The 15,901-nt window shown below is 40.1% G+C and overlaps 1 protein-coding gene across 1 annotated transcript; it reads left to right on the top strand.

Annotated features, from left to right (window-relative positions):
• The first annotated feature begins 10 nt into the window (after positions 1-10).
• Positions 11-9,803, top strand: PCTP (phosphatidylcholine transfer protein). The gene is made up of 6 exons (XM_053960413.1): positions 11-223; positions 3,066-3,183; positions 6,731-6,810; positions 7,149-7,320; positions 7,980-8,047; positions 8,574-9,803. Exons 1-6 carry the CDS (start codon positions 59-61, stop codon positions 8,637-8,639), a joined length of 669 nt encoding a protein of 222 aa, XP_053816388.1. The 5' UTR covers positions 11-58; the 3' UTR covers positions 8,640-9,803.
• Positions 9,804-15,901: the final 6,098 nt, after the last annotated feature.

Raw genomic sequence — 15,901 nt, 5'->3', positions numbered from 1 at the left:
GGACGGGGACTGGGGCTGTGCCCGGCCGGGGCTTGCGCCCGCCCGGCCACCGCCGGGGATGGCGGCACCGCCGGACCTGGAGGAGCCGATGTCGCGGGGCTTCTCGGAGGAGCAGTTTGGGGCCGCCTGCCGGGAGCTGGACCAGCCGGCGCCGGCCGCGGCGGGGCCCTGGCAGCTCCTGGTGGAGACCATGGGCGTGCGGATCTACCGGCTGTACCACGAGGTGGGCGGGCTGGGGCAGCGCGGCCTGGGGCTGCCGGGGGGCGGGGGTGGCGGGTTTGCGGGAGCGCTGGTAACGGAGATAGGGGCGGTGGTGGCGGGGATGGGGGCAGTGGTAACGGAGATAGGGGCGGTGGTGGCGGGGATGCTGGGCCCGCACGACCCCGCCCGCAGCCGCCGGTTCCCCGCACAGGCCTGGGCTCGGTTTCTCCAGGCTCGCAGAAAGCAGCTTTCCGGGTAATGCCATTAAGTGCTGATGGGAAAGCTGCTGGGCCGCAGTGACCCCGCGGAAGCGAGCATGTGGAACTCCCGGGGGTTCGATGTGCCACCCTCCCGAACTCCCTCGGAGGGGGTTTGCGGTCAGGGGAGCGTGTCCCTAAACATCTACTCCCAAGCCCCGCCCGTGTCATAGCATCCTCTCTCCAGGAGCCCTCGCCCCTTCCTGCCTCTCTCCAGAACTCCCTTCACACTGATTTTCCACCTCTAAAATCAGGAGGTAGTTCAGAAAGGGTTGGAATGAAATTTTCTTCCCTTTTTGGGGGACTAACTTCTTTAAAGAGTTTCAGTAGCTTAGGAACTGACTTGTGATTGACAGTGTTTCCATTTTGACACAGATTTATTTTTCAATACTGACTTCTAAATCCATATAAAAGAAATATATATAAAAATATTCTGGTTTTTTAACTGGGTGATCATAGCTTCCTCTCAGCTCCTTCTGGACTTCATGCTGTTCTTTGCATGACAATTTTGTATTTGTATTCTGAGAAATCATTTCAGACATGGTAATGTTAGAAAAAACCAGCAAGTGTACAGGGGTGTGCTAAAGGCGCAATGGGATGGAAAAAGCCTCTTGAAAAAACCATCACTTCATAGACCTTGGAATTTTCTTCAGTGATAAATAGTCCCTGTTTACAGTGTGGATGTAGTGACTGGCAATGGCAAGACGAGCTTATCAGTAGGTGCTCACAGCACAGGTGAGGCTGGGGTGCCTGCCAGGTATCCATGCAAGAATTTGTGAGTAGATGGAGTTCAGGGTGCTGGGGGTGTTCCTGCTGGAGTGGATGAAGTAGAGGCTTTAGGATCAGAGCTCAGCCCAGACCTGTAAATGCATTATGCAGTGAATGAAGGGAAAGGAACTTAGGGAAGCTGGAGGCTGGATTTAGCCAGGCACATGGGCAGGGAAACACTGGCTTATTGCAGTGGCTGGGCTGCTATTGTATGAATGCAGCTAGTGAGATGGAAAGAAGCTTAGGCTTCTTCTCCTCATCCTCTTGTGCTTTTATACAGAAGGACTGTAGAGCTAAAAGGACTATTTGAAACTAAAAAAAAAAATCATTTACAGGTGTCTGTGATTTTTTTTTTGTGTAGTATACGATGCCCCTAGTTTAGGCTGGATGGACAGACTACATGGGATGCAAAGGACCTTTTCAAGTCCAATATTGTGACTCCTGGGAAATAAATCTCCTGTTTTGTCTTTCAGTTGCTTCAGATTGCTACAAGAGAAGATGAACTCTAGAAGGAGGGTCTTTGTTTAAAGTTGTTACTGGAAAAATTAGCTTTTAGCACTTACTGAACTGCAACTCCCCTGTAGCAACAGTAGTCCAGGAAGCTGAAAGCAGCAATTATTCTTCCTGTTTCCTTCTCTTTTTGCCTTGTCTTTCGACCTTCTCTGCAGGCTGCAGAAATAGATCTGGGTCTTCCTGCTCAGTGCTGCATTCCAGCCAAGCTGATTGACTCTCCTAATGACATGCCTCAGAAAAATGGAAGCATTTCACTTTTGTTTTAACTTTCTTTCTGTAAATTGCTCACAAGAAAAATTTCTCACAAGAAAATTTACAGTAAGAAAGCAATTCTTGTTGATGCCTCTTACGAAGATGATGAGTGCATGGGGTTACACAGATGTTGAATAGTTCAGGTTTGAAGCTGGTGACTGGTGCTTCAGTGAAGCCACAGTGAAGATGAGTAGCTTAAGCTTCTTGCTGACATTACTATTTTCTGGTACTTCAGATCTTCATTTTCTGGAGTTGATTTGTGAAGGCGAGGAAAAGAAGAAAATTCATCTATTCACTAACAGAAGATAATCCTTCTATTGTATAATCCTTCTTTTGTTGTATAATCCTTCCTTTCCTTTCCTTAGGAATGCTTTGATTTGATTTCTACACTGTATATTTGAAATACTCTCATTGTTTTAATTTAGTCCTGAACTCTCATTGTTTTAACTTAGTCCTGAACTCGTTCTAACAATAGTACAAATATTGCTCTATAGGCACAGATGGAATTACCATATGTTGAAAGTAACATTAAAACAGGAGATATCCTGCACCCCAGCCCTTCAGTGCATACAGTGTTTTGAAAGAAAATAGCTGATAAATATTCAAGGCAGATATGAGTGCATTGTATATAAGTGTGGACATTGTAAAGCATTATTGTATCCCAGCCTGATGTGTAAGCGTAACTAACTTGCCACAAGAATTTAATGCTTCTGGTAAACCTCAGTGTGGGCAGGATTTAGTCCACACTGATGACTGGAGATGAAAAGGGGATTGTGTTTGTGAAGAAACACGCTCCCTCTGGAACTCCTGATGAAGTAAAAGGGTACTGGTGTAAGGGAAGGAACAGCCATTGTGCAGGGCAGGTCAGGCTGGCTGGATTTACACTTTCATGTATAGATCAAAAAGTTGAGAGGTTAAAGACTGAATCTTATATTGTTTTCTGAACATTTGCTTTCACAGCTCTTGAGCATATTTGTAATTTGTGCCCCACCTAACTTCCTTCAGCTGTTCTCCCTGATGCAGAGTACTTCCCTTTCCTGTGTGACTTTTCCTCTCTCCATTCTGTTTCCACAGCAATCAGGACTTTATGAATATAAAATCTTTGGTGGTCTTGCTGACGTTCCCCCAAAATTGTGTGCAGATGTCTACATGGACTTGGATTTCAGAAAAGAGTGGGATCAGTATGTTAAAGGTAAGCTCATCTAGGCAGTGTAAGAGCAAGCTGGAGTCCACATTGATTGTTCCCACTAAAACGTTCCTCAAAGGTATTTCAAAGGTACTGCCTCCAGAACCTTTGGATCAGACTTAAATATCTTTTGGGATAAGGTTGCACTTTGCAAATATACAAGTAAACACTGATATGGAATCTCTAATGTTTCAACATTAGAGATTGGTGGAGGGATCCATTTCCTTTGGAATGAATTCTTTCCATGTTGGTTAAAGCATATGATTGGCATCACTGGTTATGCTGGAGCACCTTGTAACTTCTAGTTGTAATGCTTAGGTTAAATTTTAGTAGATGTCTTGGTAAAAATGGGGGTAGTACTTTTTGTGCATCTTTGCATATGGCAGTGGAGCACTGCATCGTGGAACAGAAGGTTGGAAGGGACTTCTTGGATCATCTGGTCCAAACTTCCTTGGTGAGAGCACAGTCAAGACAAGATGGCTTAGCACCATCGTGAGCTGAGTCTTAAAATTTGTCCTTGGGGAGATTATTTCAAGGGCTAATCTCACTGAAAATTTTTCCTCAGGCTTTCACCAGTTTGACGCATGATGGAATATCTTTTCCTGAAAGCATGGGTTGTTCTTGGCACCTTTTACAGTCAGGAATGGGTGTATTGAGAGAATATGTGGTAACTTCAGGCTTTCACAGAGAAAGAAATAACTAATTTAGTTAAGTTTATTTAATGTTGTCTCTGAAAAAGGGCCTTGAACCTCGATATCCATATGGTGTTAAAACATCTTAAGTCAGCAGTAACAAGGTAAGGGTTCAGCTGATGTAGATATCTAGTAATCCATTTATTTTAAAGATGGGTAGCCTTTTCTTTTTAAGCCTATGCTTGAAGTCAGAGCAGGCCAGTAAAACTGAAAAGTGGTCCAAGTGTTTTGCTGAACAAAGAGCAGTGTTAAAAACCAAAGACTTGTTAAATATTGTGCTCGTTAGGTTTAGGACAGCTCCATGTTGAATGATAGCTGATAATGCCATTGGCTGCATTGATACAGAGACCCATAAATTTAACTCATATCAGTCTTGGTCAAATTTAAGGAGTAGTGTCTTCATTAAGAAGTGTTAATTGTCAAAATGCTCAGTAGCTTTCTTGTAGCAAAAGCCATTTTGCCATTAATGAAGCAAAGAGAGTGGGACTCAACATTATCGTATTGGATGTAAAAATACTCTGTTGAGTACTTCAGTAGTCTTTAAGTGTATTTAGGAGAAATGAATGCTTCTTAAATAAACACTTTTTTTTTTTTTAATTCCTTCATAGAGAAAAGAAAGGAAGCTGCTGGGGGAAGCTACACCCTTAAACTAAAAGCTAGATAATGTTGCAGAGCTGACATTTATATCCTTGCTGACCATGGTTTGTTCAGCTGTTAATTTATACTTGTGCTGGTGTTTTAAGTCCACCATTTCAAAGAAATTAACTCTTACAGGGCATAAATATAATGTAATGCTTTCCTTCCTACTTAAAAATTGACAAAAGCCCACCTGTTTTTTGGGATGGTACATATGATGAGGGTGCTAGCCAGTGTTTTAAACGTAACCCCAGTTCAGCCTGGGCTTTTTCTTTCACATTTAGGAAGAAACCCCAGAAAACTTCCATTGAGAGCCTTCTTGCTCTTGGTGCTACTGTTTTTTTTCCTTGGTGTCTTACAGCCATGCAAGTGTCAGTCCAAAGGAGAATTCTCTGCTGAACTGAAAGAAAAACCTGACCAGAGCAGAAGCAGCTGCCTTTTTAGCTGAAAAGGCAACGGCTTCTGCATGCTTCTGTATATCCACAAGATGTGGATATCCTGAGGCCTGGTTTGTGCTGCAGCTGCCAATTCAGCAGGGAAGTTGTGACTGAACTGTGGAGTAGTGACTGAGGTACCACGTGCTTCTGTGGCATGATGCAAAATGGTTGGGCCTGAGCAATACTGAAACTTGCTATTCCTGATTACAGCCCCTTCCTGATTGAGATCAGACTTCCCAACAATTTCACAGTAATAACTGACTGTTGAAGCAGTAAGCGCTGCTATGCCTATTATGGATAGAATGGACTTGTGATCTCTTGTAGAGATGCCAAATGAAATCAGATTATTGATTAAAATGCACTGTATTCTGGTTTGAAGTGAATGCAGGTGGGATGTGGTTTATGTATTGTGTGTTTTTCCTGTGTTTGCAAAGATACACAGGTAAATGAGGTAGCTAATAACAGTTGTGTTGAGGTCTTTAAAACAGTGTCATGGTGCCTTTGAAAAAGGAAATCTCTGTTTAGAAGTGAAAGTTAAGTGAATAATCCAATGCTCCAGTGACCTCTGGTGGAAAACATAAATGTTGTGGGCTATTACAACACCAGGTGCATCCAGCACTGCTCCAGCTGGAGAAGAGGAGAACCTGTTTCCGTTGGTGACATCTGATCTGCAGGGCATACCAACAGAAGCCTGGTTTGGAATATATTATATAGGGAAAGAATCTCCCATCTGGGGCACCATTCTTGCCTTGTCAGTGAGATCACCAATTATTCTGGCCTCACTTTCAAAAACCTGGCTCTGGAGGATATAGAGCACCTCAGGCACAAGTCTGCTGTAAAGGAAGAAAAGGCCACTGTGACTGTTAAGATGAACCACCTTTCTGGATCACACTCGTCTTTGCTCCAGGCCCTGAGCCAGCAGGAGTTCACCCTGGCTCAGCCCCATGGCTCATCAGGTCCATTGCCCTCATAGTGGCAGTTGCTGTCTCAGGGAAGGAAGCTGTGCTGTAGATAGGTTTTCAGCCTTGACTATGTGGTTTGATTAGAGCTAATTTTTCTTCTTCATGCCAGACTACTCTCCAACTGAGTCACTGCCATGTTTTAGGCACTATTCTTAGGTTACTTTTTTCATATTCTGCTGCCTTCTGATTTGAGTTTCTAGGCAGACTGAAGGTGGTGTAATGAAGGCTCATAACCTGCTCAAGATTCTAGTTTGCTGTTGCATGTGAAATTCCTGACAGCTTTTCCAAAATTCATTAATCCCTCATGTAAGATGTCTTCATGTGTTAGAAAGCTGCACTCATCCTAGTTCCATGTTAATTCAGTATAATTTACAAGGGTAATGACATGCCTGTGAAAAAGCACATTGTACTTGTGACTTGGACTTGTGCAAAACATGCACAGGTGAGGAAAAAGCTATGAGATGGAAAGGTTTTGAATGAACAAACTGTTGGAAAATGAATTTGACTCTGCTGCCCTCGGAATTGTTCTGATTTTATGTTCTGGGTTTTTTTGGCGGGTTTTTTTGGGTGTTTTTTTCCCACCAATTAATCCAATAGCCTCAGAAAAACAGGCCACCTATTTTTGTGTATTTGATTCCTGAACAATCCTGGTACAGACCTTCTTAATGTCTTTTACTGCTAAAATTCTACATACATATCAATTTTGATACCAGGGTTGCATGTAAAATGTGCTCATGTCAGAAATCTGAGCAGTTCTTGATCCCATCTATATTTCTGTTGCAGTAGAATTGAAAAATATCTAACAGTCTTCTTCTTTCAACTGTAGAACTGTATGAGGAAACATATGATGGTGAAAAAGTAATCTACTGGGAAGTGAAGTACCCTTTTCCTCTTTCAAACAGAGACGTATCCTTTCAAGCTTTCGTTCCTCTTGCAGTTTTTACCACTTGGTCACCAGGAATCCCAACAATGAGCTGATTCCATCACTCTGCTGCACTGATCTAAGATCTTGCAGTCCTCCTGTTACATGAATATATATGACATGAAGAGGAGTGTGGGTGCCTCTTCCCACACAGAGCTGGAGCTCACATAGCTGAATTACTGCTCTGCAGGATTGAGTCCTGAAGGGACATGAGAAACTAGAAGGAGTTGAAGGAGGGCCTATTTGTGATGGAATTCACTTGTCAACTCCTCATCCCTCAAACTGACATTGTTTTGACATGCCTCCTCAACTTGCAATGCAGTATGTCTATATCCGGGAGTGCCGGGAGATGGATGTGCATGGAAGGAAGATCTGGGTTGTGTTAGCAAAAAGTGTGGCTGTTCCTCAGTGCCCTGAGAAGCCTGGTATTATCAGAGTTAAGAGCTATAAACAAAGCCTGGTAATTGAAAGTGATGGCAAGGCTGGATGTAAAGGTAAGAGGTCAAGAAAATGTGTGACAAGTCATGTAGCCAAGAATGTATGTATCAGCAAAACACACAAAGAGGGGGACTGGAAATTTTAAGACAAGGGTTACTATAAAATGAATTAAACCTTTGGAAATGTCCAGTGCAGTGCACTACCGTGAATAATCTTTTTATTTAGCAGTTGGGCTGGGTGGTTAAGAATAGTCTACTGACCAATTCCTTCTGCCCTCCCATCCCACCCCCAGTCTTTACTTCTTTTCCTGCCAGACAGTTCAGCTGGGGAGACTCTGCTGCAATTTTCTTAACTCAGCAATGATTCAAATATTGTGTTTGACAGATGTATAGATTAAAGGGTTTGCCTTGAGCTTGACTCCTATCTTGAGATTAATCTTTTAAAGACAGTCTTATTTTATAAGACAGGGTGCCAAAAATGGTTTGCAGTAATCTAAATACCTGTTGTGGCTCTGTCAGAGCTTCCCAGAGGTTAACAGGGAATGCCTATATTTACTTCACATTTCACTTCAGGAAAAGGTGGATTTTTTGTGCAGAATTTAGAGTAGAACTGTGGTAGTTGGTGCTTCAGTGATGCACACTGATAGCTTCTGTCACAGTGTGTTACAGCTGAGTCTCAGGTAACTGGCATCTGGTAACTTCTCTCTCCTCTCTAGTCTATATGTACTATTTTGATAATCCTGGTGGCATGATTCCATCCTGGCTGGTCAACTGGGCTGCCAAGGTAAGGAAAGGTTACAGACAATGATCTTTGGCTAATCTTTCAAACAATGAATTCACTGCAGTCATACCCATCTTCTACGTTTGGGCAGAATTATTTTTTTCTGAAACAGATCTATTGGCCTTCCTAGCTTTTACATGGTCCCATATTTACAGTGTCACTATTGTATACTCTCATGACAATGGTTTTAATTTATTTACTTATTTTAATTCCTGTCAAATTCCTTTGGTTTGTCAACCTGGCAGGTAAATTTCTGCAGCAAACCCCAAATAATCTGTGTTTCAGGCTATATATGAATAGCCTCAAGACAAGCAAACTTCAACAATACAGTTTGTTCCCAAAGTGTTCAAGGAATGGCTTGATGCTATGTACCAGATCTTAGACTTGTATCATAGACAATTGTATATTAGATCTTAGAACTGTGTATCTGTTTGAAATCCTTGATCTATATAATGGGAATTCTCATCTTGCTTATAGTTTTTACTGATTTCATTATGCAAGAATAACTTTTCTGCCTTTCTCTTTACAGAGTGGTGTGCCTGCTTTCTTGAAGGATATACAAAAAGCTTGCCTTATTTATTCTAAGAGCACATAGGTGTTGAAATTGATCTTAATCATTTAATTCCTAGATCTCTGCTCTTACAGGAGCAGATGTTATATATTACACTGGAAAAAAATCTACCTCTAATATTGGAAAGAATTTTATTTTAGTTGAATTATGCCATTAGTTTTATTAGATTTTTTTCCACCTCCAACTGAAGAGCTGGCCACTGTCAAGGTAGCACCAATATCAGCTGCAGCTTTTGAAAGTACTCAAGTTTAGTCTTGTTCCCCATGCTTTGCTTATGCTGGTTGTCAGGTGTCAACTAGAGGAGTTCTGTGATGGGTATGTTGCATCCTTGCACAAGAGACAACAATCTTACTAGAAAAATGTCTGAACTTGGACTGCAAATTATCTGCATGTGTTATGCCTGGATCTGCCTTTGTTACCTTGCAGGATGGCTTCCTCCTGAAACTCCATTACTGAAAGTAATGGAACTTGCATTGCATCAGAGGAAATGCTTTTGCTACCCAAGTTTGTCATTCTTAAACTCTCTGCCTGATATAAACCTAAAAAATGCTGAGGGATGAGGTAAATTACTAGAAATGTGCAGTAGAAGTCTGTGATGCTAAGCTCCCTTAAATCCAGATGTAAAAAGAGTGAGCCTAAAGCCTTGCATTCACAGCTCCATATTTCTGTGTGAAATGTAAAAACCTTTAGCTGTGTCCAGCTAGAAGAAAAGGAGGAGGTGACTTCTTGCATGTCTGATTTAAGGGGAACAAGTTTCATCTTCAGAGTCAGTAGCCTTACCTACAAAGCAGCTTGGATACCACCTTGAAACTGGAAATAATTTTAAACTGGGTGCCTGCCACTGAATGTGGATGAGCTTGATGTGGAACTTGAGCTTGCCTGCATTTTTAAATTTCATGCTGATATAAAGAATGGATGGTGATGCACTAAAAGCTTAACTGAGCAGGAAATGAAATTTCCAGCACCTTTTAGGGGCAGGGGGAGGGGGGTGGGCAGGGAGTGCATAAAAGAATGCGAGGACGTTATTCTCAGGGATTTAAAATATTCTACATTTTTCCTAAATCTAATCCTCTTTCTGAAGGAGTCTGGTAATGGAGTAGCTTTGTGTTGTTAAAAAATAAACAATTTAAATTATTGCCTTTATACCTTGTGTGAATATATACTTCCAATAAAACATTATTTTGCCCATGCAGTGTTCTTGTTCTGTCTCCTAGGTTTAAGAGTTCCATGCTGGGCAGGTCACAAATGACAGGCTGATACTGTGAGCTGCCTTATGTGTAAGGGATTTTGAAAGAAAAAGTTGGATTAGAACTAAGCAGGACTCTTGTGTTCTGCCAGCAGTTCAGGCATTTTTCAATGTGTTTGACTTGGAGACTGTCACTGGATTGAATATTACAGTGTTACACAACATGATATAACAAAATTTTAAAAGGAGACTGTCTGAGGATGGATCTTCCTGGAACAGTGATGCAGACTACTTAATTTCTAGTTTGTTCTGAACAAAACTGACCTCTGTGCCACAATAGTCCAAAACTTACCTGTAATTGTAAACCTACCTTAAAATTTGAGTTGAAATGTTTACAAGCAAAGTTTGCCTAGTGAGCCGAGTATGTGCAGAGATGAACCATATACAAAAGAGGTCATTTTTTAATTCTTTTTCTCCAGACAATCTAATTTTGTTTAGTCTTTAAGGAAGTGAAAGCAGGAGGAAGACTGAAAGCATTTCATAATCATGAACTCAGTTTGTCTTAGTTACTTGTTACCAAGACAGAGTATCCATGTGTGTGCAGTGTGCTGAGGCTGAGAGCTCAGGAGGCTGAATGGCTCCATTGTTAATCCTGCTGAAAATTTGATTTCCTGCAGACCCCGTACTGAGCATGTAGAATACATGGCCTTTGCTCACATATTCATACTGATATCATTTCACAGGCAGCTTCTTGTGCTATACTCAACTTTCTAAATTAAAACACGTTTGATTAAATAGCAGATACTAAACCCAGCTTTTCCACTGTTTACCAGCAACTAAGCAATGATGTGAGATGAAAGTGACATCAGATCTTGTCTTTAGTTCCCCGTGGGCTTTTAAAGTAACATAAATATACAGTGACACTTCAGTTGAAGTCTGGGTTACTACACACATCTTGTATTACCACGGAAGAAAAGTTCCAGCCTGTGTGATGCAGCTTCGTATCTGAATGGAAGATTGTGACTTGGAAGAGTTGGTATTTTCAGTCTTTGAATGTAAAGACATTCTTAAATAATTTTAGAACATTATTAATGACTGATTAAATATTGATCTTCCATAAATTATACATGTATCATGTGAGCCTTTCTGGATATCTTGAGCAGGAATTTACCTGCAGTGAAAGTTGTTAAGTCACCATGCATTTTGAATTCTGGTGCACAGGGCTATAAAACATGAAACCCTCTTCCCATGCTATTTGTTAATGTAGCACCTCGAAGTTGGTTTTGTTTCATCAGCTTGCCTAAAACTGGAGTGCAAAGTTATTATTTTACTGATCTGTTGTAAGCAAATGATTAAATAAAAAAAGAATGAACATTTCTGTTAGGTGATAACTGAGCCTCTCGTCTTCTCTATCCACCCCAATTAACAGATTGGGAAGTATCACACTACAGATTAACAGGGACTAATGAAGTTTTCTCAGCAGCCAAATAGAACTAGAAAAATGCTGTAGTTTCAGTCAACAAACAGGCATCTGCTCGGAAGTGCAATATCAGAGTTTGCATAAATCATCAACAGCTTTGGATCAATTCTCATATAGAACTTCTAAATTTAGCAGCTCTTACTGAACATGTTGTGGCATGTTCTTCACAGAAAGAAGTGGTGGTTTTTTTTTTTTTTTTTTTGGAATGACTGCTTCCCCATCCCCTGTTTCCATAAGGAATGATGCTGTAACAAAATGAATATAAACCATTCTTCCACAATGTGTTCCAGCCATTCAAATCCATTTTTCCATGCAATCTCTGCAAAATGAATGTATTTGAGTTGGAAGACAAAGTAAGGGAAAGATTCTCAGTAACCCAAAGTCAATATAGAGAATTGTGTCAGATTCACAGTCACTGGTGCTGCCTCTTAGAAGATGATATGGAAAGGGAAGCTCAAGTTTTCTTTGCTCAGGAAACAACTGGTTGATGCTTCACTTCTCAAGAAGGTCTGTTTTATAATTTAGTGGAACAAAAAATGTAGGAAGACGGGGATAGACTGCTGATGCTAGTCCATGCTAGTAGATGATCCATCTTCCCAGCAACAATTTTGCTTCCCATTGTGTCAGTTTTCTATGTACAAAGAACATTTTCAAAAGGGATCTAATGATACTTAAATGTTACTCAGCTGAGAGTGATTTCTCCCTAAGCACAGATTTACCTTCCTCTACCAAGATGATAATTCATAGCCAAATTTACTGTCTCACTGTAGTTCTCTGACCAAACTACTACACTTTCAGACAAAAAAACTTTGTTTTCACTCATCTCAGTTAAAAGACACTGAAAACTTCCATAGAAGTTAGTTTCCAAAATAGAAAAGAAGGCTTGTGGCAGGAGCAGAGTTGTTATAAATCCAGATGGACTGCATGAAGATAAATGCTTTTTCAAGAGCAATAAAAAAGAACAAATCTCTACAGAAAAATTGGTTTTGCTGGGTTTTTTCATACCACTCTTGTTTACAACTGTAGACTTTGGAGTCCTGATCAATAAGGTAAATAAAACTGGCATTAAAGTATCCTATTCATTCTTCTCTGTAACTGCCAAGGAACATATTAATTAGGATTACATCTGCACACATAATAGCTCAGTATTCCCTGTTCTTTGAGAACTTGACCATAAACAATCATTCTCATTCGGAATCTGAATGATAAATGTATCGTGAAATCCTGCTGTGAGACAGGAACACTTTAAATGGGAACTCTCCACTGGAAACCTTAATTTCCAAAGTAAGGACTGCATCCTGTGAATTAGTGTTTCAATGGAACCTGCCTTAATAACCATGTCAAAAGGTCTTGAACACACATATTCATTTTAGCTTGTGAAAAATTTCCTGCATCCCAGCTGTGAAACAGGTTAAACTGAAAGTTGTTCCTGCAGTGTAAGCACAAGTATCTGCAATATCAAGATTTAAGTGAGTTTGCCTTTATCTGCACTCTCTGTATTTCCTGTAAGTTCTAATATTTTTCTAAGGCCTGTTTCAGCTCTCAAGGCAGAAGAGATTATGTGATGGACTGTAAGAATCAGGTTTTGCTCCAAGCTTAATAGACTTATCATTCTTCATGTATGGGAGAAACCCATGAGAATGAATCATGTTATTCCTAGAATGAGAAGTTTGGGATTGAAGCAGTTCTTCTACAACACATAAGGCCAAGGGTTCCTCTGTGCTGTACACAATGTGACCAGAGGCCTGATGTGAAGTTACAAGGCTCACTGCATTTCTGCATATCCTGGAAGGTTTTAAGTCTTTCCCTGTTTTGATCACTCAGAGCTGTGGGGGGTTTGGCTTTTATTATTCCTGGTGCATATACATTTCTTCCAAAGCATGATAGAAATTGTGTGTAATTGCCTGGAAATGGATATTTCACATTCAGCTGCAACTTGGAGTTATATTTTAAGAGTGGATTTTAAATATTTTTATTGAGATTAGGCTACTGCTGTGCATTTTAAAGTTAATGTGTTTTCTCAGCATGGAAGCCTTATAATCGATTTGTACGTTTGAGTGGATCTCATGAGAGGCCAATTGCCTGGCCAATCATTTACCCTGTGAAAGGCTCATGATGCTGTTCAACTATTCAAATTAAAACAAACAGTAGGAACATGCTTTCAGCAGGAAATTACTGTGACACTAGAAGGGCCTATTGTCTCATAGTGTGAGGTGGGCATGTATAAGTGTACGTTGCCTTCCACTCATTTTTTTCTTGTAACGGGAATAAACTGATCCTTGATAACATTTAAGGTGTGGTTCTAGGAACCATGAAGTTGAGAGCATTACCACTGAATAATGAGTTTGATAAATTCACTACAATGACAGTCAGGCATTTAGAAAAACGACTTTTAAATCCATTTGGAACAAGTCAGAGAATAAGAATAAAAAAGTAATCTGAGGATCTTTTAAGGTCTTTCAGCAAAGACAGGCCTAGAAGTACCCACCAGGTCACCAAATGCAATTATAGGCATCACATAAATCCTTCCTTTGCATAAAGTATGTTTCATAATTTTGTGCTTAACCCATCCTCTCCTTCAGACTTGTAATTCTGTACACTCAATATCCTTGCCAGTTTGTTGTGACAATATGACTTGTGTAGCAAACTTGTATTTTGCTCTTCTTTCTTTTTTTTTTTTTAATGGCCAGTAGATATCAGAATGTTTTATGCCAAAACAAAGGAAGTTTTTCTCAGTGATGATAATCAGCAATGAAACAAGTTGCTTTGAGAGACTCTGAAATCTCTGGTTTTGGAGATACTCAAAGCTGAATTGGACAAGGCCCCGGGCAATTTATCTGACCTTGAAATTAGAGCCAGCTTCAAATTTGGTGCTGCTCTGGTCTGTGGGTTTGATTGGATGATGAGATGATCCCATATGTCCCTTCGAAGCTGAATTATTACAAGATTTTCAATATTAATAAATCTAGGAGATTACAGTGTGAATCCTGAGAAGGCAGCATTCTTTTCTTTCCAAATGCTGTTATTTAACAGACTGACTTCAACTGAGATACAATGAGACACACAAGTGTATGAAAAACCTACAATCAAGATCTGTATTCAAAACAGGTGCATAGACATTTTTGGCAAGATGCTTTTTGTAGGCTGCTTTCTTATTGGTATGAAATTGGTGAGAAATCTGGAAAATTTAAACTAAATTAAATGAAGGCAGACTTTCTGAGTCTTTGTTAAACAATATCATAATAAGCAAATAAGTTGTGAAACAATATCATAATAAGCATTACATTACATTACATAAGCAATAACATTATTGAGTGAAAGCATAGTGACTAACTTTGGAAAAGGACAGCAAGAGCAGACAAACTGAGGCTGAGCTGCACACTCCCAGAAATGTTACTGGTGCCATTTGTTATTGCTCATTTCCTGTTGCATCCAGCAGCTGCAGATCATATCTGAAAGGTTAAAAGCTGGGAAAGGGCCAACTGGGCAAGGTTGAGATGTAATCAAAAGAGAAGATGAAATGCAGATTTAGAATATCTAAGAATTCCATGATGATCCTGTAGTTTTACCTTAACTATCAAGGCAGTGTTTTGAAGGACAGCATGCTAAGCCAATAGCACTCATAAAATTTTAGCAGGGTGGACTATCTTTTTGTCAGATGGGAATCTATATTCAATCACATTTAATTAAAATTAAATTCATATTAAGGGATATTTACTGTTAGTAAGTAGACTCTTCTTCTCCAGATCTGGTGCTTATTACCAGCCCAATTCAATATTTAGCAACAGAAGAAGAACAAATCTTTGTGTTGATCCCATAGTGGACTTTCCCCATCCCAATGATGGATATTTCCAATACAATACAATGATGAATACAATGTCCTTTACTGTCACATATCTTCCCCTTTCCCTTCCCCTTTCAATACTGTGTCAACATTTGGGATGAGCCCAAATCCTAGTGTGTGATCTGACCTTCTGACATGGTAGCCCACTGAGCTACCAACCTGGCCCTGCTTCCTGCTCCAGAGAGTGAGCACAAACATCACTCTCAAGGATCATCTTCTGCCCAGCTATTATTTTTATGTCTGTTGCTGCTTCTCCATTTTAATGTATTTTAAAAATCTTGCATGGATTTGTGGTTGCCTTCCCAAAACATGTATTTGGATCTGTGGATCTGTATTTATAGGGGAATAGGAATTACATCTTTTGGAATTTGCAACTGTTGAAATTAAGAAAAATGAGGGGAAAGGATAAAAACTGCACTGAAAAGACAGTAGAAAATATGAATTAATGTTGGTCAGTGTTAAGCAGGGCAAGAGCATTCTGAAGACAGACTACGTTTTTTGTTTAAAATATTTAATAAAATATATTCAGTCTATTTTATAATAAAATCTTCAATTTAAACAACAGGGCAGTTTTTCAGGGGCATTTGTCTATTTTTTCATTTAGCAGAGACATATTTTGAAATATGCAAATTGCATGTTTTCATTTTCTGGGCCAAATAATGAAGAAACACAAATGTTGGCCAGAGTCCCAGGAAATGGGACTATCTTCTGATTTGTAAAGTGGTAAAACTGTGTTAGTTTAGCACAGTGGCATTATTGGAAACATCAAGTTCTTA

Source organism: Vidua chalybeata, chromosome 19, assembly GCF_026979565.1.
Source record: "Vidua chalybeata isolate OUT-0048 chromosome 19, bVidCha1 merged haplotype, whole genome shotgun sequence".
In the NCBI taxonomy this organism is placed as follows: Eukaryota; Metazoa; Chordata; class Aves; order Passeriformes; family Viduidae; genus Vidua; species Vidua chalybeata.
The sequence above is the reverse complement of the archived record's forward strand: the minus strand, read 5'-3'. Positions and strand labels throughout refer to the sequence as shown.